General features: G+C 41.6%; 1 protein-coding gene across 5 annotated transcripts in view; it reads right to left on the bottom strand.

The window, feature by feature from the left end:
- NYAP2 (neuronal tyrosine-phosphorylated phosphoinositide-3-kinase adaptor 2) overlaps positions 1-25,459 on the bottom strand; it is a 138,853-nt gene that overhangs the window by 28,753 nt on the left and 84,641 nt on the right. For 3 of the 5 annotated variants that reach the window (XM_082221784.1, XM_082221786.1, XM_082221783.1), the window contains exons 4-6: positions 18,344-19,441; positions 2,535-2,747; positions 1,969-2,010 (exon numbers count right to left, since the gene is read on the bottom strand). In XM_082221784.1, coding sequence (XP_082077910.1) covers positions 1,969-2,010; positions 2,535-2,747; positions 18,344-19,441 — 1,353 coding nt within the window. The remainder of the gene's footprint in view (positions 1-1,968; positions 2,011-2,534; positions 2,748-18,343; positions 19,442-25,459) is intronic. The other 2 variants (XM_082221787.1, XM_082221785.1) reach the window with 1 other exon arrangement.

The raw sequence follows: 25,459 nt of genomic DNA on the forward strand, positions 1-25,459 counted from the left end.
AGGTAAAGGTAAAGGTACCCCTGCCCGAACGGGCCAGTCTTGACAGACTCTGGGGTTTGTGCGCCCATCTCACATCTATAGGCCGGGGGCCAGCGCTGTCCGGAGACACTTCCGGGTCACGTGGCCAGCGTGACAAAGCTGCATCTGGCGAGCCAGCGCAGCACACGGAACGCCGTTTACCTTCCCGCTGGTAAGCGGTCCCTATTTATCTACTTGCACCCGAGGGTGCTTTCGAACTGCTAGGTTGGCAGGCGCTGGGACCGAACAACGGGAGCGCACCCCGCCGCGGGGATTCGAACCGCCGACCTTTCGATCGGCAAGCCCTAGGCGCTGAGGCTTTAACCCACAGCGCCACCCGCGTCCCCAAAATTTGCAAAATTAAGGATGCTCATTTCAGGTGTGCTGCTGATTCAGGATTATCTTGAAGAAATAATGCCCTGTCTAAATGCCTACAGAAATTCCACCGTGTTTCAGCTTTATATAGTTTTGTTAACCATCTCAAGTCATTAACAGATCAGTTTGCCTGCACGAGTTTCAAAACTCCAGCTGTTCGTGATAACTATAGATAATACAGCTATGCTACTTTGCTCTTGATCACTTCTCCATACTTTAGAGGCACGTGTTGCAAAATGCATTCACTGTATTTTCCTTTCTTTGGATAACAGCACCACACTCTGTATCTGAAACAGATAAGACTGCAAGCAATTTTAAATTCTAATCTCTGTGTTTTATAATTATAACACATTCTAGCCCAGAGTTAGGTTTACTTTACTCTAGGCTGGAATATGCCAGAACTATAAAACACAGAGATTAGAATTTAAAATTGCTTCCACATGGAAAGCAATCTGCTTCACTCTTAGCTGGATTTAGCGGGTCCACTTACACATCACCAACAAAGAGGAAATTCACCAACAAAACAGAAGACAAGGAAGGACATTGATATAATAATAACAATAATTGCATATACTGATTTATGTGTATATGTATACGTGCAAAGTTAGAAAGAAGTTTTAGAATTTAAATAGAAATGCAATACATCTCGCCATTGTGGGGAAGACTGTGACTTGGTGACCAGTGTGCCTGTTCATTCTGCTGTCTTAGTACTAGCTGCGGAAGCAGATTAGTGCAGGGTGGGGTGGTCCAGCTGCTAAACTAGTTAGGTCACTGTTGTTCACTGGGAGGGAAAGGGGGCAAGATGCCAGGGAGGGTGGCGTGGATTTGTCTGCTCTGCTTTAAAAAGAAAGAACCACGAGAAGGGACAGCAGCAGTGACCCACCTACAGAGAAAATAGCATGCTGGCTTTATCCCATCCAGCCAGCTGCTTCTGACTAACTGTTGTTAGGCAACTCCAAGGCTGCTACTGTCCCTTCTTGTGCTTCTTCATTTTTTAAAGCAGACCAGACAAATTCCTGGAGGGTAAGGCTATCAATGGTGAGCTAACCCTGACGGATATGTTCTGTCTCCAGTATGATTCTGAATACCAGCTGCTGGAAAGAGCAGGAAGCGAGAGTGAAGCTGTGCTCAGATCTCCCGGGCAGATTTCCCATAGGTATCTGGTTGGTCACTGTGAGGACAGGATGGTGGACTAGATGGGCCACTGGCCTGATCCTGAAGGCTCGTCCTTTGTTCTTCTGTTTTTGCTTCAGAGTATAATCCTCTGTAAAGTGTGACACCTGACCACCCTATCTGGAATGTAACTGACTGACTTTAAAACTTCAGCACACTTGCAATGTGCAAAATTAGGAAGCCCTTTGCTTTGCATTCTGCTGTTGTGACAGTCTTGTGTGAGGAGGGCCTACAACGGTGGTGGGTTGGGAGGAAAGCTTAGACACACTCAGCAATAGAACTGATACACAATGTAAGAAACACACTTACCTGTTGCTGGACCAGTTTCCATTGGTGAGTGTGTGTAAGCTTTCAGTCTTCTAATTTAGGTAGAAGTCACTTTAGCAAGATGCATCACCTTACCTATTTTGTCTCTGGTGTTCTGGGACCAGCACAGGAGTAGCACTATATAACAAACAAAAGAAGTTGTTCAACACAGCAGGAATAGCCTTACCTATTTTGCTTCTCTTTCTACGGGACCAAACCACTGTCGCATTCTCACGCCCTGATGTAGGAGAGTCCCGATAAGCCAGAAAGCTGCTGATCTTGGATCAATGAAGCTAATAGCATGCCACCTTGGATTCTTGCATAAGGACAATGTGAAACGTCCAAGGCGAGAGCTCAAACTCCCCCCCACTCCAAAGGCCTGGCTTCATTTTGCATGGGAGAAAACAAGAAGTCCCATGATCCCCGGCAGGAAATAGGGCTTCTTGCATCATATCCACTTAAGGAGAGTCCTTGCAGGGCTTCTTATCCTCTGTTCACTCAACTGGACCCCTTTTGCATTCCTACAAAATGCTCAAAAGGCTCACGTGTCATTAATCTCTCATTAACTAGTACTTCCCAAATTTTGCTAGGTAGCCCATTGCACCTGATCTAGAAACTCAGCCCTTGCATATTTACTTATTTTCTTCTGTACTCACACTTACCTGAGCTATTATTTCCTGCCAACATGGTTGGACTAACAGAAGACCTTCCGAGTCTGCTAGACACAAGCGGTGGTCCTGGTGTGCCATCCCATTCCTGAGCTTTTATTGGCTCTCTGGAGGAAGATGCCCCATGGTGACCTCCTCTCTCTTTGTTTTCCAGCTTTGGTAGTGGCTCAGTGCTGTGGCTCCTGATCTTCAGCTCATCTAATGGTTCTGCAAAAGAGGGAAAGGTCACAATCCATTATACCATGCAAATTGATTCCATCCATACTCCAATGCTTTTTTGTTTTTTTCCAGTTTAGTAATCAGCTAATTGAGCTCCACTGTAAATGCATGCCATAATCAATAGAGGACCACGATAAACGGACTTTATTAAAATTATAGTGGTTATTGAAGTTTGCTTCAGAATAGCAGGGAACATTCAGAATACAGACAGAAATGCTACATGCAGGATTAGAAGGTTGCATTAAATGTATTTCCTGAAATCTTAGATAATATAAAATACATTTCACAGGAAAGCTTTTATGTGTTTTGTTACTGGTGCTTATTTCATAGGTAGAACTGTTTTCTTTTTCTTGAAAGTATGGTCACAATTCAGCTTGGAGTGCTTAACCAATGGGCCTAGTACTACCTAACCATGCCGGATTGTGACTAATCTTGTCTGCTTAATGCAAGAGTTGCCCATGGGGTACCTGTGGGCATCATTAGCTCTCTGTGAGCTTTTCTCTGTGAGTGTGGACAGTGGGGGATGATGTAGGTGCCTTTTTTCCATGGGGGTGGGGGGGTGATGAGGGCATGCAAATGCCGCCTTCATACTCTCCAACATCTCGCTGATCAAAATTGGGACACTCATTTTTCAGTCCCAAGCTCTCATGAGAACCAGGTGACTCATGCAAGAGCATGAGACCAAAAAATGAGCATCCTTTGGTCCAGTGCTCTGGCGCAAGCAGGCTGACTCATACCAGAGCAAAAGACAGGACATTCTAGGTTCCAATCAGAAGCTGGGGTGGCTTCTGTAATTCCGGGGTGTCCTACTCAAATTGGGACAGTTGAGCAGTATGTGTCTTGTACTCCTGCCTCTTTTTGTGCAGAAGTCGTTTTGTGTCAAGCTACCCCCCACAGCAGCCATTTTCTGATTGGCATCCATGGCACTTCCTTAAAATTCTAGATGTGCCCACTGGCACCCAAAGACTGGCCACTCCTGGCTTCATATTATTCCTTTCAGAGCTTTCCATGCAAGAACACTTAATACTTGGTCTTAGTCAAGGGTCATCAATGTGGTGACCCAGTGGCGTAGCGTGGGTTGTCAGCACCCGGGGCAAGGCAAGTAATTTGCGCCCCCAACCCGTGGATTTGCGCCCCCTAACCATAACCCCCAGATGTTGCGCCCGGTGCGGCCGGCCCCCCCTGCACCCCGCACGCTACGCCACTGTGGTGACCTTCAGTTATCGTTGAACTACAGTTCCCATCATCTCTAACGGTTTTGTTCTGTTTTAATCTGGTTTCAATCTAGTTGTTGTTTTTTTGGAGATTTCACTGAACACCAGTGTTGCATTTTTATGTAAATGCTCGAGAGATTTTGGTGGTTTATGAACAATTTATAGCACTTAATATAAATAAACAACCCAATTCTACTCCTTCTCCAGTTGCTTTTAAGCTTAAAATATTAGTATTTGCATAAACACTATGCATTTCTGTTTCACCCGTCCTCCCATAGGAACCCATGGCAGTTATGCAACATCAGAAAAAAATCTTTACAATAATTAAAAACCTAAAGCTGCATCTCTAAAAGATGAAAACATAACAAATGACAACAACGGTTGGCCGGAAAACATTAGCCAATATCACTATCTCTATTTAGCAACAAAATGTGTGGTACATTGTGCTTTGGGGGGGGGGAATCACTTGGCGTATTAGATTTTTGGCTGGAAAAGCTAAACTGGACTTACTTAGATATTATGTGGATAAACCACAGAGAAATATAGAACCAGAGAATTGTAGAGTTGGAAGGGACCATGAGGGTCATCTAGTCCAACCCCCTGCAATACAGGAATCTTTTGCCCAATGCAAGACTCAAACCCACGGCCCTGAGATTAGGACTCTCATGCTTTACCAACTGAGCTATCTTGTGGGCTCTTTTACCACTGTATGGTGGGGCTTCGTCTTACATGTCTGTAATGAACAACTGTACCAGTCTCTTCCCTCAGCCTTACCGAACATATGGAAAACGTAATTTTTGAGCCGCATGCCTTTTCAACTCCTTATTGACTTTGCTACAAAAATATTGTGATTAATTTATGTAATCTATGGTATACCTGATACGGTGTTTTTTTTCTGCGGGGTATTTCATCCTGATCCTATCTGATTTGACCTTTTTAAAAATCTTTTTCTTGGTGCTGTTTTGCATTATTTTCATAAAAATCACAATTAAAAATATTACACCAAAAGCAGGCATTCCCTGGCTGTCCATGTCCTTGGAGCCATAGCCTCCTCTAATGAAAGATGTACCAGGCCGAGGAAATACTGACGATAGAAGAATGGAGAATGAAACTGACAGATTATGCGGAATTGGACAAACTAACTGGGAAAATTAGATACACAGGAGACCAAAAGTTCATCGAAGACTGGGGAAAGTTCGTAGATTATCTGAAAAATGTATGTGATGTGAATACAACGCTAGTGGGATTTCAAGAGGCACTGTAAAAACAGAGAAGTATGGTTAACAAGAAATACATGGAGAAGGGAAGTTTAATGGCAATACGAATGAAGGGAATGTGTATTAAAGATATAAACATGGATGATGGTCAGAAGCTGAAGGAAGTTCAAAAAGAGATGATTTGTTGAAATTTGGATAAAAATGTATAATTGTATGGAAAACTAATAAAAATTTATTTAAAAAAGAAAGAAAGATGTACCATGCCACTCTAAATGGTCATAGCTTCCCCCAAAGAATCCTGGGAGTTGCTGTTTGTTCAGGGTCCTGAGAGTTGCTTGAAGAATCCTATTCCTTTCGTAAGGCTACAATAACCACAGTGGTTTAACAGCCAATCTCTCTCTCCCCAGGAAACTCTGAACATTGTAGCTCCATGAGAAGCACAGGGCTTTCTTAAGCTCCTAACAACACTCAGCACCCTTAAGAAACTATAGTTCCCAGGATGTGGGAAACCACAACTGACTAAAGGTTAGGGTGGTTCATAAAAAACATTTTTTTTGAAAATCCCTGCTCCAAAGGTCTTAGCTTACTACACTAGGGAATATATAGCTATATCTGAAATTTCATGCATATCAGTTAATATCTTGACCCTCCTCCATGAGTAAAATAGTAAAGTAAAATAGCTGTTTACTTGGCTGTTTTCCTAGGTCATGAGGGCCGAAATTTCAATTCAGTGGAGCAGGGTCAAGATATTAACTGATATGCATGAAATTTCAGATATAGCTATATAATCCCTAGTGTAGTAAGATAAGACCTTTGCAGCAGGCTTTTCTTTTTTTTTTTCAAAAAAAGATTTTTATGAACTGCCCTACTAAAGGGGCATGATACTGCTTTAACGGTGTGGTGCAAAACAAAAGCGTAGGCTGGGATGCAGATTAATAAGGATCCTGTTGTAATATCAACATTGCAAGATAACCTCCCAGGCTTGAGGGCTGAATGATGACATGGATGGAAAGGATGAAGAGGGGGATTCTGGCATGAGTTCTATTTGTATCCTACCTTTCCTTGTGGTGGAAATACATGCCCCCACCCCATTTTATCCTCATAGCAACCCTGTGAGGGAAGTCAGGTGGAGGGACAGTAGCTGACCCAAAGTCAGTGAGCTTCAGGGTTGACTGGAGAACAAACTCCCTGTGGTTGCCCAGGAAGATGAAGGCTTAATAGGGGACAATGAGGATAATAATACTTAGCATTTGTGCAACATTTTAGAGCATTCAAAACACTTCACGTGCTAGATCTCAGTAATTGTACAGAATATCTAAGCCTTGCCATGCACTTCCAAATGAAAATTTGCAGTCCAATCCTAGCAATGTTTACAGAGAAGCAAGTTCAACTGAGTTCAATAGGATTCACTCGCTTCCTAATATGCATGCTTACGACGTCAACAGGGGATGTGTGAGGCGGCCCCACCTTGCCGCCCTGGGCTCCTTTGGGAAAGGCAAGATATAAATGCAGTAAATAATAATAATAGCAGCCTCACAGTCAGAGCTCTGGGCTGGGCCCTTCCTTGCTTTGAAGTGTCCCTGCCTTAGACCCTGCATAGGAGAAATATTTGCAAATCCAAATATTCAGCCCTCCCATTGACTTTCATTGGTAAAATCAAAGCAACAATGAACTGCTTGCTTTTGCAATTGGTACTTGACATTTGGAGACATTGTAGCCCCTCAAGAGGGGGATTAATCCTACAAATCTTCAGATAGGTAGGCCCAGCAGTGTTTCTCTCCCCCCCCCCCGCTAGCCACTATCTCATGATCTCATGCTTCCTGAACTCCGTGGTTGATCACCTAAGCCCCTTGAGGATTGGAAACTGAGAGCAAGCTGGGGTGTTCCAAGAGCTACTGTAGCTGAACTTCCCAAGGTCCCTGGCCAACACTGTAACCACTACACCATGGTGGCTTTCAACAGGAACTATTGGAAGAGACAGCGTGGCTGGGAGTAGAAGGAGTAGCATGGCATGTGGATAGAAAGAGGGCAAGGGAGTGAGATCTGTGGTGCAAAATATGAGGCAATGCGAAACTGGCCCTTATCCAGGTGACAGTGATTTCTGCTTTCCATTACAAGCCATTTGGCTTGCTATCCAGAACACTTCTCCAATACTCCATCAGAACCCTTTGGGTAAAATGTTGCATGTCAAAAACACATCCTTGATAGTGTTAACCAATTCTGTTAATCAATTCTTGAGACCGTTCTTGTGCACAAAAATCTGTTTGTAGTTGACAGGTCATTTAATATATTTACATGGCAAGCTTCATTTTTGTGGTTATCTAAAAACTAATAAAGCTAAAAGAAATGAAACAGTCTGGATCAGTCTGCCATCTCACACGGTCCATTCTTTGCCTAAAGAACATTGTTATTGGATGATATTTATCAGCAACACAAAAGCACAACTTTTAAAACATTGCTATTTTCCAAACCCTATAAGAAGGAGGAAAAAAACATAAACCAAGGGAAATTACATTTTCAGAGAGCATCATTCAGGAGACCTTTCCATTGTCTGGATGAACTTTTTCCCCGGATTTAATATTCTTTGATGAATATGAAAAGATAATTTGGTGTGCCCGCTCTCTGAAATCTCCCACAACATCTGAAGCAAAGGTTGCCTTCTTTTCTGTGGTCCAATTCATCACACCTCTGCAAACAAATTGGGGCTGTGCTTGCCACACATATCAGCACAGATAAAGTTTTGTGAGTAATAATAAAGTTTCAGCTCAGCTGCAGTGACTAGAGCATGTCAGGAGCTCGTCCTACACTCGAGTAGGACCCTGGTAGAGACACATGCCCGACTGGCATGTTCTCTCCCTCCTGGTCGATCATTTGGGAGCCTCAAAAGCTTTCTTCAGCCTGAACATCACAGCGACCGATGCCAACAGACATCAGCACACTTAGGGATCCGCAGAGTCTTCGCAGCTTGCATAACAGACCTCAGCAACTCAGCATTTTGGCTAATCTACTTTATTTACATATAAACACACACAGAGCACTGCAACATGGCTCCCTCTCTCTCTAGCATCAGACAGCAAAGAGAAAGGACAAGGACAATAGTCCCACTTCATAGAACACAGTAACACAAACATCCTTTCACTTCCCACTCTGTGGAGTCAAAACATATATCGTCATGTGATAGACAACAATCCCATGACTGCAATCATGGAGCAGGAATTCTAACAGAGCAGTGCAAATTATATCACATCAGAGCAAATTCCACCATTGCAGCTCTGCTGGTGCAAAGCACTTCGATGCATGCAATGGAACTTCCTCTACTGTCCCTGCCACCCACCCCAGCACCCTCAAAATAAGCTCTGGAGCAAATTTGTGGGTTGAGGGGCAGGAGCAGAAGAGGGAATGGAAGTCCTGTTGCATAGCATTGGATACCAACGTGTATTTTAGGGTGTGTTGCATCACAAAATACATATTTTATATGTATTTTTTTATATATGCAGATCTTGAAATGTATGTTATAATTGAATTTGTATTTCGTAAAAAAAAAATGGGTACCTTTTCTGAGCCAAAAACTATGTCACAAATTTTGGAGAAATCTGAATAATAAGTACATTCCAACTGACACGTGCAGGTCACATCACTTCCCACTGGAATTCATAGAGAAGGAATTCCTCGGGCACCTCAACCTGTTGCAGCCCTCCGTGTTTACTAGGCTTTTAAATGCGAGAGGCAGAGTCTGGTAGGAGAGGGCATGTAGGCTCTGTACAAACTGTGAATTCCATTTAATAAGCTACAGCTTAAAACAAAAGCAAGCTGATAAATCAAAGCTGCGGAATTGCTTAATCTAAAAACTCTCTCATTGAAATGAATGTACTCTACCTAGTCAGTCTCACACGCCTCTTAAGCACATATTAATTCTGGAGCCTGGCTGTTATAATGCTGAGTGACAAACAGTAAAGATCTCTTTTTAGGTGGCAGAAAAGCGCAATCGAAGGAACTGCAAACGAGGGCAAATCTCAGCTAGTCTTCTATAAGTAATCCAAAATGTATCAGATAACAATGCATGTATTATTCATTCATCTTTGTCCCCTGTCTGTTATAAATCTAAATAAATCATAAATCACCTTTGCAGAAAGCAATTTTTTTATTTATTTAGAGAGATAATGAGAGCCAGTTTTGCCAAACTATGTTACTAATATGAAAGGGACTTTTGAGCAGCGCTGCAAAACAAGGTCACACTGACCCATGGTGAAATTTAGCACACTGAATGGCTTTGAACCCATTCACTGAATGGTTTCTGAGTCGTCCCCCTGGGAGCTGATTTATACAACTATCCAGTACCTGGGAAATCACCATATTTTCTTGTTGATGGGTTTTGGAATGATAAAGCAGTCTGATAAATACTGGCCGTTATGTCAGTATCATGATTCATGATGTCCTGGCTGTAGCACCTTGAAATATATCAAATCAATTTTTTATTTATTTAGGTAATATGGGCCTTGTGGAAAGATTGCCCCACAGACATCAGTTCAGCACCAAATGTTGGGTACATCCAGCAACCATTAAAAACATGCTTTGAAACATCCTCTTTTTCATGGGTAGAGTCGTCATAGTGACCCATTGTTAAAAGTAGAAGTTGACAGATGTGTCCCTCTTTTTTGCTCTTCAGAATATGGCACCCCAATTTCCTGACTATTAATACTAGCTCCTGACATTGATTGTTAGTGCAACTGATACAGATGTTTTACTGACATGATATGCATTGCTATACGTTCTTATTTGCCATTTGTTTATTTGCACTACAATTCTTTTAAATGAAAGCTGGTTTACAAATTATTCTTTTTACTTTTATTTTTTAGAAATGCATCAATACGATGACTTTTCCATGCACACTACACTTATGAGTATCAGCCCCAAGTTTCTTAAGGATCAGTTTTCAAAAGCAAAAAAGAATTTATTTATTTTTGTTTCTCAGTGTGGAATTCTGCTTGGGAACCATATTTGAGAACTACTTGGGAGGCTCAGATGGATGACCCCCACATCTGAACTATGATGTTCACCCACATGCCTTACTTTTAAAGGGATGCACATCTAAATGCACACCTCCATTCTGCTCCAACTTACTCATTTTATACAACTGGGCTGGATCAAGGAGCATCACTTTGGTTTCCTTGACAATAGACACATGGTCTTTCTCCCTGCAAATAGTTTCTTACCCATTCCAAAAGCTCCTATTCTGCACCCTGCATTTCACACTAATCTACATGCATTGCACATACAGCTTCAGCTAAGACCTGAATGAGTCCTAATCAAGTTGATTTGATTCTGGGAACCAACCTTTGAATAGATCCTTTGATTTCCCACCCTGTAGTCACTGCCAGCTGCCACCGCCATCTTTTCACTTGCCCTCACTGCTGCTGCCACCATCTTACCATTATTTAGATCATATGGGCCACGCTCCAAAAAATAAAATAAAAAATAGTTGAGTCAAAGGACGTAAGTGCACTTAACTCTCTGGTGGATTGCCTTGGCACATATGTGCACAATACATTTTAAATGGCCATTGTAAGGGAACGTCTATAGGAGCTCTTTCATATGTAATGTACTTTGATTGTAATATTGAAAAATCTCTGCATTCATTAGCAAATTGGCAGGGATTGGCATGCCAGCTGCAAATCAAATACATTATTCTGTAGCATTTAGATGCATATTCTAGTTTAAAAAATGCTACATATTAAAATCTGCAGCTACAAATATAAAGTATTATTCAATTTTGAAATCAGAGAGAACAGACCTCTGTTCTATGAATGGATATAATTTCTTCAGAAAATGTATAGAGATATATGACTACATTTATTGTAACTAAAATAAGTGTATTATGGACCTTATTGTCCAAGACCAGACATTTTAGGGCTATTTATTTTTTATTGATATTATTATTCTTGGAGATAAATATGTTATTCAATAGGCATGAAATGGAATCTTGAACTCACATTTCCCAATGCATCTCTTGCAATTTTGTATAAAGGTATTCTGCAACTGCTGTGACGGATTTGTATCTTACAAGGTAAATGCTCAGTCAATGAAACCTGATGTTGACTGCAGTAGAAATATATACAGTAGGCTGGGATTCAAAGCATAGCTTGAAGATTGTCCAAAGACTTGGCTATGCCTGCTGCCCAGTGAAACTGTTGACTTTCTTCCCACCAATGAATGTCATGCCTTTTCACAAACTACAGTGGTACCGTCGAACTCAGTCCGTTCTGGAAGTCCATTCAACTTCCAAAACGTTTGAAAACCAAGGCATGCCTTCTAATTGGCTGATTGGCGCCAGAAACAATGCCAACAGCTGGAATGGATGTTCGGCTTCCATAAAACGTTCGCAAACTGGAACACTTACTTCCAGGTTTGCGGAGTTCGGGAGCTGATTTGTTCATCAACTAAGCTGTTCAGGAACCGAGGTACCATTGTACTTCGAAAAGCCCCCTCCATATCAGAAGAGGTTTCCCATGAGGGATAGGTAGCTAATCCTAAACATACACAAGTTTCAAACCTCTTTTTGTACATAGAATACATTACACAATTCTGTAGATTATACTGTAAACCAACCTTTGATTCTCAGATGAAAGGGCAGTCTAGAAATTCAACAAACAAATAAATAATAGATTCAGGCCATATATATGAACCAATTCATGTGGTCAGAACTGGCAACAGGAACTGGATGATAAGTTTTCATCCCATCTACTGCATCCTTCTGGACCAGAACAGATTACATTTTCAGACTCATCACATTCAAAGGACTCTCTCCTCGTTACCCCCTCATTGTAAAAGCCAAACTTTTCTGAATAAGGCAACAGCCCTTTCGTCATGAACCCGGACTCAGATTCCCATTCTTTAGGAGAAGAGGCTGAGGACTCTGAACTTGAAGGGGAAAGGAATGCAGAGCCAACCTTGGAAGACTTTCCAGCCCCAGAAGCACTTTCACTAGACAAGCCTGTGTGGTTAGTACCCCTCCAGCCCCACAATGTGACATCTCTGTCCTTGGACTTGGAAGACTCCATTGTAGAAATCCCAGTGATAGCAGATCTCAGCCACACAGTTACAATAGGAGACAACTGAAGCAAGTTGGGCCTCTTTAAATGAAGAAGCACCGTCCCGTGCAGTTAGGGCTACTAGTGCTATATAGGGATCAGTTTGTTGCTTCAGCAATGGCAGAGCTCTGTGTCCCATAGCAGAGCCTGAGCAGTCCATTAAGCCTGACCCGTAACTTGCCTCATGCCTGAGCCTTGTCTAAGATCTCAGAAAGTGTTTGCTCCTAACTCTTACTACAGATGAGCAGCTTCAACCTGTGATCTGTCCATAGTACTGATAAGTTCTGCCCCTAGTTTATATGATTCTCCAACCAGCAGAGTCTTGGCTTGCTGGCCTTGACATTTTCTTTGTTCAAGTTTATGTTCACTTTACCTATTGAAACCTAACCTTGATTAATGTGACCTAAGGGACCATGCTTCACTGGCCACTATGCTACCTGATTAAAAAGTGCCACAATAGTATTTCATTTCCCTAGAGCTCAGAGCCTAGTCAGAGCAAGACAGGACAAGCCCCTTACCCTTTTCAATGTTGTTGCCTATTCAATCACCTTCTCTAACCTTCTGTACACTGCTATAGACTGCCTCTAAAGGGATAAGGCAACTGAATAAGCAATGGTGATGATTTCAAGGGAGTGGACCCATTCCAGAAAAGGTTCCCAGTAACAACACATTGACTAGAGCTTCCCATGCCCCAGTTCTTGAGCTGATGCTGAATGTGGATGGTCAGGAACTTCTCATGTTGGGTGAGATAAAACATGAAGCTGCCTCATACCAAGCAGATTGTTTGGTCCATCCAGCTGAATATTGCCAATTAGAAGACTCTCTGGAAGGAATCTTGCTCCCAATATCTGTTTTTGATCAGATGCCAGGGACTGAACTTGGGACCTTTTGGGTGCAAACCATGTGCTATGTCAATCAGTTACAGTCCTTTCTACAAAGTGTCTGCAACCCCCCCCCCCCGGGTGTGTTTCTGTGTGCTGGAACATAGGAAAGATTTAATAAGGGAGGAAATCAATGATACAACTCCCTCCCTCTGAACATCACCTGTATCCTATAATCCACATCAATAAGTGTCTTACACTTCCAAGCTTTAGTTGCTAGTACCATTTGCTTAGTATGCTTAGTTAGTTAGGTAAGGTAAAGGGACCCCTGACCATTAGGTCCAGTCGTGATCAACTCTGGGGTTGTGGCGCTCATTTTGCTTTATTGGCCTAGGGAGCCAGCATACAACTTCCAGGTCATGTGGCCAGCATGACTAAGCCGCTTCTGGTGAACCAGAGCAGCGCACGGAAACGCCGTTTACCTTCCCGCTGGTGTGGTACCTATTTATCTACTTGCGCTTTGACGTGCTTTCAAACTGCTAGGTTGGCAGGAGCAGCGACCGAACAACAGGAGCTCACCCCGTTGCGGGGATTCGAACCGCCAACCAGCCGTGCAACATGTTCACACTGGCACACTGCAGACATTTGTTGTCTTTTCAGTCATTCCTTGCTGAGACTGTAACTTCTGGAAATCTGTTGGATAAATTGCAACTCAAGCTTGAGCAGTTGAGTAAACAAAGAGGAAAAATAAAAAAGTCTGTGTGCATCAGTGTCAAACAGCAGCTGCCTTGAACAACAATAAATAAAAAGAAACCCAAAATTACATTTGTTACATAATTAGGTTCCCTTCACTGATTCTATGTCCTCTTGCAGCATGGAGGCAGATTGGTCTTTTTTTATGATGATCCCAAATTCATCAAAGAGAAGCTAACATAAAATCAGACTCCCAATGAGGAAGCCTTTCCAAAAGAGGTTATTTTTGTATCCATTACTGAAGGCTGCACAGACCTCATGTGCATCCACTTTGTGTGTGGCTGAAAGACTGAATGACTGTACCCATGTTCATACCCAAAGCATAGATGGTGGAACTTGAACAAACTGGTGGTTGAAGTCACTTGTACATACATTACAGTACATACAGTAGTTGTGTGAACTACTGAACATGTAGCAACTATTTATCTGTGCACAGCTTTATTTTCCAAATTACAGCAACAGCAATTTAAGCGTCGTGCAATCTGCCTACCCAGCATGTGGTGTTGATCATTAGCATTTTGTAGTATTTCCCACTTGACTATTTCTGACTCATTCCCACTGTAATGCACACTGGGATTTCTGCTGAGAACTTGCTTAAATCAGAATGCTTAATTAAACGGGCTGAAGGTATGAACAAAGAAAATGAACATGTATACAATGATCAATCTGCATTTGGGTAAACCCAGGTGTATATGCTGATTGTATGTGCATTCCCATTCCTTCATCTATCCCCACTTTGTGGATGGGATGGGGGCCACTCAATAATTAAAAGGACAAAGAAGGAGGCAGGAAGCATGGTGGTTGGAAGGCCAATAAGAAGCAGATCAGATCAGGAACCAAGTCACCCAGCTCTCTTCCCTTTCCCCTACTAAAGTGGTATTGTTAGAGGCATGACACTCCAACCTAGTAAGCTGAAGATTTTTACAATAAGTTACAAAGCAGAGTGAGCTAGTTCAGTGCTGTACAAGCACAACAGAAGTCTTAGGGCTTTATTCAACGTAGCACTAATGCAAATGTTCCATCAGTCAACAGAATGTTCTCCACCTGCGCACACCCTAAATCTATCCTGGGTTTCCTCTCAACCTTCTGGAGCAGGTTTAGGGTTAGCGGGGGGTTGGGAAAGGAGGTGTGTATGTCCTGTTGTGCTCTTGGCAGTTCTTGCATGTGCACAACTATTTCATGGAATACCACCTTAAATAGCCAGGGAGCTCCCAACTTCAACTGTTGTCGTTGGGGAGTTGAACACATTCTCTCCACAGTGATGATGTGTTTGGCTGAGAGGTCTACAAACACAGCTGTACCTGTGGCTGAACAAATTGCATTACAAACATATCAATTTCAATATTAATCAATATTAATCAGTTGATATTAATCAGGGTGGGCTGATGCCATCTGATGAATTGTTCAGCCTCAGGAACATCTGGCTTGATGTTCTCTCTTTAGCAGTCTCTATATTGACAGAAGTTTCATTGAAAGCCAATGTATAGGTGCTCTTAGTTTGCACCTTGTATGGTCTGTGTATCGTGCAGTTGCACATGCCTTGCTGTTGTTTAGTCATGTCCGACTCTTCGTGACCCCATGGACCAGAGCACGCCAGGCACTCTTGTCTTCCACTGCCTCCCGCAGTTTGGTCAAACTCATGTAGTACAGTTCAAATAGGTGATACATAGCCATACGTATCAGGGATAGCTTGAGAACTCAAAATCTAGTTCATTTACATTTACATTTCTCTCTCTCTCTCTCTCTCTCTCTCTCACACACACACACACACACACACACACCGTTGTGCATCATTTTGCTTCCGAGGACACTTGCAGACCATCCCTTCTATGCAAATACTACTGTTACCAGAATTTTTTTTGAAACAGACCTTACCGTAAAACCCATTAGAATGATTAGTGTGTTGTGTCAGTTCTTGAACAATCCCTAAGATCCTAATTTGCGATGAGTAATAATTGTAATGCAACTCTCTTTAATTTCCCTGCAGGGGTCTCTCAAAGCCTGCAACCCTTCCCTGTGCAAAAATTCATGTCATTATCCTCAACTATGCATGGGAAGGATTATTATGCACTCACATTTTCAAAAGATTTGAGGACTTAGTTAGGCATCTGAAGATTTCAATAACTTCAATGTTTCAGATTTTTTTTTTGCTGGATGAAAAGTGAATCTTGGGTGTTATAGAATTTAATTATCTGTCAAGTGACATATCCGGGAAGTTGAAAGTGACTAATCATATTAAAAATTGATACATTTGCATATCAGGGTACTGCCAGCAATTCAGGGATATTCCAGGTACAAAAACAAAACAACTGATTCCAGAAAAGTCTGCAAAAGCTGAATATGGACCAGCACAGTTCAAGGCCTAGCTTGCCAGCCACATGCCCAGGGTGCTGGTCATGGTAGCAGCTAAATATGTTGACCCTAACTATGAGATAAATGTTCTCATATTGCAACTGGATCATTGCTCATACTGCTCCAAGTTCTAACCAATTAAAGTTTAACTATGGCTTTGGTCTTGAGGTAGCTTGTTCTTCACTACTTCCTAACACAAATACAGCAGACCCTCCAAGTTTCCATATTTTCCAGGGAGAGTTGTGGATTCGTAGATCTGATCCCAGAATGTCCCACTTTTCCTTAGGACATGCCTATTTTCATTGGATGAATGTTGAAGGGTATGCAGTTTTCTGACCCCCAAACTGTCTGAAAGCAGTCCTGTATAGGGAAGTTTTTTTAATGTTTAATGTTTTATTATGTTTTAATATATGTTGAATGCCACCCAGAGTGGCTGGGGAAACCCAGTCTGATGGGAGGGGTATAAATAGTAAAATATAATAATAATATATTGTGGGGGGCCCAGGTAAGCCCCACCCCACATAATTGATCACATGACATGGTGCACACTCACCATTTGAATGGCAATGCCTATCAACTTTGTGGGGGCCCAGCCCCCTCAAATATTTTATTGCAGGGGCCCAAGCCCCCATGGCCCCCTAGGAGTTGGCTCTCTTAGTTTGTATGTCCTCTCTTTCTCATACCTAAGAATAAATTGATTAATTCCCATGGTGCTGCCACTAAAACCTTATTAACATAGTGGACAGCATCCTTTTCTGCCATGGTAGTGACCAAGGCGTTTGATTCCCCAATGGGGAGATCAAATACTTTGATAGTGAAGGACAAGAGTTTAGTAGTAGAGCATATGCTTTGCATTCAGAATATCTCAAGTTCAATCCCTGGCATCTCCAGATAACGCAAATCTGGTAGTAGATTGTGGCATAGGCCTCTGTTTGAAACCCTGGACAACCACTGTCGATCAGAATAGGCAATACTGGACTCCATAGTCAAACAGTTTGCCCTGGTATAAGGCAATCCTAGATTCCTAAACTCTCCCAAAGTTCCATATAAGTGAAGCAAATTCCAGTCAATGATCAGAGAAGTGCTGTCTATAGGAGACAGGAAAGTGAATCCACGCAATTCACACACATCTGCAATCTGGCTCATTTCTTTCTGCAAGTAACACCATAAATGCAGTTATCAAGTACATTAGACCAGGGTGTGCTCAGTGTTGCTCTTCCACCCCAAAGGCGTAATTTATTGCCACTTGCTACATAAACCCCAGGACTAGAAAATAAAACCCTTCTCAAATAAAAGCACCTCGGCTATACAGGCTTCAAGATACCTCAGACTCACTCATAAAGTGGTTTTATAGGACCTGCAGGGGAAAGTATATCATGCTCACTTACTTCGTTAAACTACTAAAGGCTTAGAATACAATCCCTGCCTGCGCTTGATTCATTTTCCCAAGGACTTGAATCAAAAGCATTTCTGACATGCTGAAGGCAAAGCAGAGACAACATAATGTGAGTGGTGAGAAGGACGGAAGTCAATTGCGCCACCTGTTTTGTGCCCTCTGATTCTTCCGACAAAAATTAAGCTCTTCCTGCCTAACCACAAGGCAGTAACCAGCAAAGAGCAATTTTGGGACCTGAGCATTTTCTTTTACTTGGTAAGAATACTTTTAAAAAATATACAGCTGTCTAGCCTTCATGGCTTTCATTAAAGGTTTTCATTGCATTAAACATTTTAGAATCGCAAGGGAGACCTTTGAGAGAGGAAAACTCTGTGATGATCATTCAGTGGTGGTTATTGTTTTGTTTGTTAATATGCTAAGTATTTATGTGTTTTTGTATTGCAAACCACCCTGTGATCCTTGGATGAAGGGAGGCATAGAAATCCAATCAATCAATAATAAATAAATACAAACTCAGATATGAAAAGGGCCTTATATGAATAGTCCTAAACTAACCCTGGAACTCAAAAAGCAAATGAGTAAGTTGCATGGCGCCAAGTACACCAAACTCCTGAAATCCCAACAGTAGGCTAGTTCATCAATGGAGGTACTGCACAGTTAGAAATTGATCAATGGCATGACACTGATCTCAGTGCTCATCAGTAAAGAGTAAAATAAGTAAATACGTGATTTGAAGCACTTACTCTCTGAGGGCTCTTTAGATCTTCTTCCGCTGGAGGATTTCCTCAGTAAACTTCGTCCTGAGGTAAAAAGGCTGGTTAATTCCTCTAGAGGACTGGTAGGTGTTCTAGAACGGGAACTACTTTGCGATGATGACCCGTAGGTATTGACAGAGGTGTTTACCATTTTCCCTCCTTCTTGCAATATATTTCTGGCTGTAGAATGAGGCACTGATGGAGAACTTCTTGAGAGACTTCCTGAATGTACAGAATCGTAAGGAGGAGGTCTTTTGAGACTTAAGGGGGTAAGTGACCGACCCATATTCACAGGAGAGGGGGAGGCAGAGTGGCTTTTGGGATAGCCATGCGGAGACTGTGTTCTGTATAAGGTAGAAGGATGTGGAGGAGAAGAAGAATGTCCTGGAGTACTAGTTCCATGAGATGCTGTTTGGTCTTTCTCCAGTTTTTGATGACTTGGAGTGTGAGGTGGCAGTGATGATGGAGAAGCTCCAGCTTGCTGCTTGATATAAGACACGTTTTCTAGCACAGGAAGCTTTGTGACTTCCAGTGGTGTTAAAGGAGATTCATCAGAATTTGGGGAGCATTGCACTGGTGCAGGTGGAAATACCAGGAGTGGAGGTCTATGAGAAAGCAAATTTGGAAATGGTGGGGGTATATCACAAAGAACACCCTTGGGAGTGGATGGCACTGAGGACTTGGTGAAATCAAGGTCAGGCACTGTGGGAGTAGCACACTGAGAAGAACAGCTGTGATGGTCATACTCACATGGACATTTTGAATCTTGGCCTCCATCGTCAAAGATGGGGTATTTCATTTCCTCATATACTGCCTCACTTTGATCCTCCTCATCTTTTTTGAAGTCTCTAAGTATATTTCCAACCATTTCGATATAAACCGGTTCTTCTTCCTCAGTATCTGGAGCAGGACTGCTGACCTGTGATAAGGAGGTATCCCTGCTTAGTGTTGACTTTGTGGGGCCATGTTTTTTGATGTATGTCTCATCAAAAGATGCACTTAGCTGAGTGTTTGGGTTCCGTTTCGGCTTAGGGGGAGGAACCTTCTTTGTATATTCATCACTGTGAGGCCTTGGTTTGGCCGACACTGCAAAGGAACCAAAATACACATCGATCAGATGTTTAGTCAAAACATTGTCCACCTTTCAAGCACCTATAGTTTAGCTACACTGTTTTTACTTCTCCTGAACTACATGATGCAATGGAAGCAAACATTTGACAAAACACCATTCAGACTTCATGAAGCTCACTGGTATTTTAGATTTAATCTCCAGTGTTCAAAAATGATATTGTTTCAGGATAACTAATGTAAATGTGCCTCATGTTGTGCAGTAACCTTTGCTGATCACCTAAGTATTTTTAGATGAACTTGAGAGATCTAATCTTTTAACATCCTAAGGCTGCAATCCTATATCTACTTATATGACAGTACACATCCATTAAACTGAATGGGGAAATGAGCAGACATGCTTATTGGCCATAGCTTATTCTGTAGCCTTTAAAACAGGCTTCCTCAACCTCGGCCCTCCATATGTTTTTGGCCTACAACTCCCATGATCCCTAGCTAGCAGGACCAGTAGTCAGGGATGATGGGAATTGTAGTCTCAAAACATCTGGAGGGCTGAGGTTGAGGAAGCTTGCTTTAAAACAGCTTCTTTCTGCTTGCTTTAGGAAATACAGAGCTTTAGAATGACAATTAGATAAATGGCAGTTAGATTGGGAGGAGCTGGATTTAACCAAATTTCTTAAAAAATCAAAACCAAATTGAGATAACCATAGAAATTTACATAAACTGCTTTCTTGATTATTCTGTAGAGATTAATTTGTATGAAATCCTTGACCTTTCTATTCAAATGATCCCAAAGCAATGTTTTTATTTGCAGTTTCAAAGACAGTCCAATATGTTGTTCCTGGGTTTATATTTGTAAAAAACAGGTAAGTTCCTGGGACACACTGAGCCTTCTAGACTTCCACTGAAGCCTTTACAATACATTCATATGCATAGAGTCTTAGAATGATAGAGTTGGAAGGGACCCAACATCTAGTACAACCCCCTGCGATGTAAGAATCTTTAGCTGTGATGACAGATAGCATGCATTTGAAACAGGCAGACACTGGTTAATTTTTAGATGCTAAGACTATTTCTGCTATATGTGTTAGTGGTATTCCCCCTCCCCCCTACACTGTTTGTCATATGTAAATTCCATGTGAAAAAGAAGACATGAATCAATCATGGCTTCCCCATGTGTACCTGAAGCTTGTTCCGCAGTTTATGCTCACCACAGGGAGTCAACTATGCGGACCATGATGATCCTGTGCCAATCCCGGCCACGTGAGTAGACTGGTGAGCAACCAAGGTGGATTCAAGTGCCAATCAGTCTGGATTTCAGGAACTGGAAACAGTGCCTCCAGTTCCATAAATTAGAGTTCTCTGGATGTACTTTGACAGGTGCCTATAGCACAATATGCTTCAGGTCCATGCTGCTTTCCATTACACAATAAGCAGCATGGATTAAGCTGTTGGCTTTCATTAGATGTGGCAAGTCCTGAGCCGGGACAGGAGATTGTATGAAGTGACCTTCAGGTTCCTTCCAAGTCTTGCCTTTTTTTCATTCAGTGAAAAGGTCCTTTTCTTTCCTCCCCCCCCCACTCCAATTCCCCAACAATAATTCAGGCATTATCTGTGTTTTCTATTTTGCATTGTGCTGTGCAGTCAAGAAAAGGAAGATAACATGGTTTGAAGTGCACCGTGGAAGCGTCTGGCATTTTCTCATCTGGTGTATGAATGCCATGTTATATCATATACAGAAAACAAAATACAATTAGTGGCATAAAGGTCGGCTGACTTCACCCTCATGCATAATATGGAAGATAGATGTCTACAAGAGGGGTCCTCCTCTCTTATCCCTTTACAAGACTCTTATATCTCTCATGCTACTGTTTGCATGAAGCAGTTTTCACAACGGAGAAATATATATATATATATTTTAGCCTCTGCCTCCCCGCCACCCCACACAAAGTCTGGACTGTAAGTATTTCATAACACAATTTATTTAAAATGATCTATGGTGTACTTTCCTGTTATTTCAAGCCCTGCCTGAATAATCCCTTACCTTCTCAGAATATTAAGAGCAAAGAAATTATTGGGAAAATGAAGTTCTGCTTACAGTAATCACAGAACAAAAAAAGTGCAATGGTAAGTAGGCAGTTGCTGCACATTTACGTGTAACTAATTATTGGCATGGATAGTGTGTGTGTGTGTATGTGATATCTGGGAGCATCCCACAGGCAATGAAAAGGAATTATTTGGCAATCTATGTGCAAGAGAAAAAGGCACAACATTGCATTAGCACTGTGACATTTAGCAGACAAGGAAAATATTCCATGCATGCTGAGAACACAAACTCCCATGAATGGCTCATTCTGGCCAATTGCCATACTCAGTGATATCCACACCATCCACTGTTGTCTTTTTATAGACACTAAAACCGATCCGAGAAGAAACCTGCTGGTTTAGACCATGTACTCCAAGGCAAAAACAAATAAATCTACATCTACTCTCCCCAGACCACTCACGGGACTGAATCCAGGCTCACTGATTTCAACTTGGCTCCCAACTAAATCAATTGCATTTAAGTCATGATTAACTTGTCATGCTAATTTCAGGTGGATCTAAGTTCAACTAACCTAATCTAGAACCGAGCCACATTTTTTTCTAAATTTCTGTTACCTGCCATACCCACTTTTCATCTTTATTGCTAAATTAAAAGGCATGTTAGCAGTGCCACACATGTATGTTGTTGGATGCATGCATCCCCACACCATTAAGCACAAATTAATGCTGTTGCATATTTCACACACGCCTAAATAAAAGCAAAACTGAGTTTACCCTGGATTTTTTGTCACATTTGTGTGTGTGTGTTTTATACACTTTCTGGTCTCTGAAGTGAAACACATACATTAAAATCTCTCACGACCTTAACAATAACCCAACCTTCTACCAACATGTGTTTCCATTATTTCATTGCTCTCTCATTGTTGAAGTATTTTTATGTTGATGTTTTGATGGATGTACCCCAACCTGAGATCATTTGATGCAGTCTAGGCTTTGAAATTTTTTAAATAAACACACATCACCATTTTAATTCAGGTATTTATGGGATAAAATGCTGTTGTTCTGCAGATAGTTTCTCAGAATCCAATTCCACATTCCATCTTTTAATCATACTCCTGACACCCATATTTGGTAGGTTCATTGATATGCAACCCCAGTTTTCTTACCTGCAAATCCTTTTTGTGGGTGAGTGGAATGAAGTCCTGTATACCAGGACTCTAAAACAGCATATGCAGGGTGAGCTTCACCCACCTTTCCTGACAGGATGTGGGTGGGGAGCGATAGTGACTGCATAACCCCCTACAGTCTTAGTTGACAGGCCTTCCTAGTGTTAGCATCTTCATCCTGTCTAGATTAAGCTTCAGTTTACTGATCCTTATCTATGAGAATGATACACTACAGTCTGCTGCCATACCTGAAGCTTTCCAGTAACCAGCTAAAGGAGCTCTAAACAAACAAACAAACAAACAAAAAAATGCATGGAGGTCTCCACTATAGTATAGGAAGAGAGAGAGCCAATTATTTTAATAATTATTTTATTACTTTATATGGCAAAGGGAGAAGAATATTCATGAAGAGATTTATGTATTTGTGGGTGGTAAATATACAAGTCTGCTCCAAAACCTAGAACTGGAATAGGAAACATGTTGTCCTTCAGATCTTGTTGGTCCCATCATTTCTAACTGTTGGCCATGCTAGCCAGGGTTGATGGGAGCTGGTGACCAAGACTATTAGGACGTCAGTATGTTCCCTGTTCCTAACCTAGAGAGCTCAGTTCTTGAAACAGATCTGATGGCACCCCAACTGAAGAAGCAGACTGATAATGTATAACATTTTTTAAAGGAGGTATTTTTGCAGAACAAAAGATCGGCAGAGCTTTCAGACATGCTTGCCACATGCTGCACTTAATTCTAGAAGTTTTGCATGCTCTTTGTCCTCACCACCTCCTTTCCTGCATAAGAATAGATTGAAATACGAAATTATGTTGTGACATTTCTTTTCATGATTGCTCAGGGTGTGAGGGGAAAGGGCAATTAAAACAACAACAGCAACTAGTTTGTCATTTTCTATTGTGCCTCACCTGTTTACCAGCTTTTGAGACCTCCATATGGAGTTAATTTACTGTGCAATTCAGCCCACTTAGAAGAATGACATTAAATGCACGGGAAAATTAAACTCCTGCCTCCTCATTTATAAAGACACTATGCCAATAGGTATTTTAAAGCTGAACAACCTTTCTCTCTGCATCGCCTTAAAAAACACACAAAAATCCTTGAAATGAAAAAGCCATTCTTTAGAGATCTCACCTGCACACATAGCACATAGTAGAATTAGGCTGTGGTACCACGCTTACTACAGGGTGAGTCCCATTAAATTAATCAGGACCCATGTCTGCATAAACATGCTAGGATTGCACAGTTTATCAGGCTATGCTTGGACAGATGTTGCATAGCCTATTATAGTGTGCATATGGGAGTGAATGGCTAATTTGCTCTGCATTGAACTCCTGATTTGCATTACAGTCAAAGCTGAAAATATACAAATAACTAGGAACTGAGGAGGAATATGTTTTAAATGGGTTCATACAAGGAATCTGGCAGTTCCAACCTGATAAAGCTTTGCCCACATTGGACCGCCTCTTGCACTGATCTGCTTGTACGCAAAAAGGAACAATATATTATACGTATAGTACATATAAAAGACCCATGTAGTGTTGTATTTCTGCAGCACAATTTTATAAGTACAGTTGTACCTTGGATCCCGAACACCTTGGTACTCAGACGTTTTGGCTCCCAAACACGGCAAACCCAGAAGTGATTGTTCCAGATTGCAAACGTTCTTTTGGAAGCCGAACGTCCGACGGGCTTCCGCGACTTCCAGTTGGCTGCAGGAGCTTCCTGTAGCCAATCAGAAGCCACGCTTTTGGTTTCCAAACATTTTGGAAGTCAAACAGACTTCCGGAACGGATTCCATTCGACTTCCAAGGTACGACTGTAATATTATATAAGATTTTATATACAGTAGCATGCCTTCTTGTGTGTGTCTGTATATTGCCTGGTTATTTTAGAAAACCTGGAGCTTATGTGTGTATAATATGATATGCAAAATGATGCATACAATAATGTACATAATAGAATTGTGTGGATTTTTAGCAAAATCGGTAAAAAGTAACTTGCTTCTGGTCAAGACCAAGGAGAGAAGATTTGGGGGCCGCACAGAGTCAGCACTGTGCTCTAGATACAACCATGGAACTCAACACAGATTTTCAGAAAGTTCCATCCCTACAAGTAACTCATTTCTACTACTACTTTTCGGTTAGTTATGATTGGAGATGTATCAGTGGTGTATGCCTGCCATTTAAAAACACAGCCTAACTGCCACGATAAATGCTGAAGACTGATTAACAGCAGAAATTCGTGAATGTTGGTTTGAAACTCAACCCCACAGTGCTCAATGAAGTTTACCCCTTGTGAATAGAATTGCAAGCAGTATAAATCAGCTGCTGTAGATACCATAGTATGAAATCAAAGCCACAAATGTCAAGGTTTTGTTTTTTCAAAATTGAAAAGGGCTTTATTTTGGAAACTAAAATTGGGGTTGTTTCTTTGATTTTGAGGATTGTTTCAGAAGTAGTTTTAGCTCTGTATACAGCATGGATGAAGATGTCTCCCAGTCTTGAATGATGATATATTGGATGGATCCAGACTTCGTCTGCTTGAATCAATGGAACTTAACTTAGTCATGACTAACTTGTCCTGCAGATTTTGCAAGCAATGTGAAATAAAGGGGAACAAAGGCACAAAGGGTAAATACTGTTATTCTGCCCTTAATCTGAGAGCTCCAGACTGCCTTATCTTCTGCATGAAACCAGGGACTCAGCTAGACTGGTAAAGAAAAAGCAATTTATATGTTGTATGTGCAACATAACATTGTGCCATCAGATGGCGACGTGGAGTCCTGTTTTCCTCTACCTGTTTTCCCTGTTTAAAT

The sequence above is a fragment of the Podarcis vaucheri genome (assembly GCF_965113315.1).
Source record: "Podarcis vaucheri genome assembly, chromosome: 5".
In the NCBI taxonomy this organism is placed as follows: domain Eukaryota; kingdom Metazoa; phylum Chordata; class Lepidosauria; order Squamata; family Lacertidae; genus Podarcis; species Podarcis vaucheri.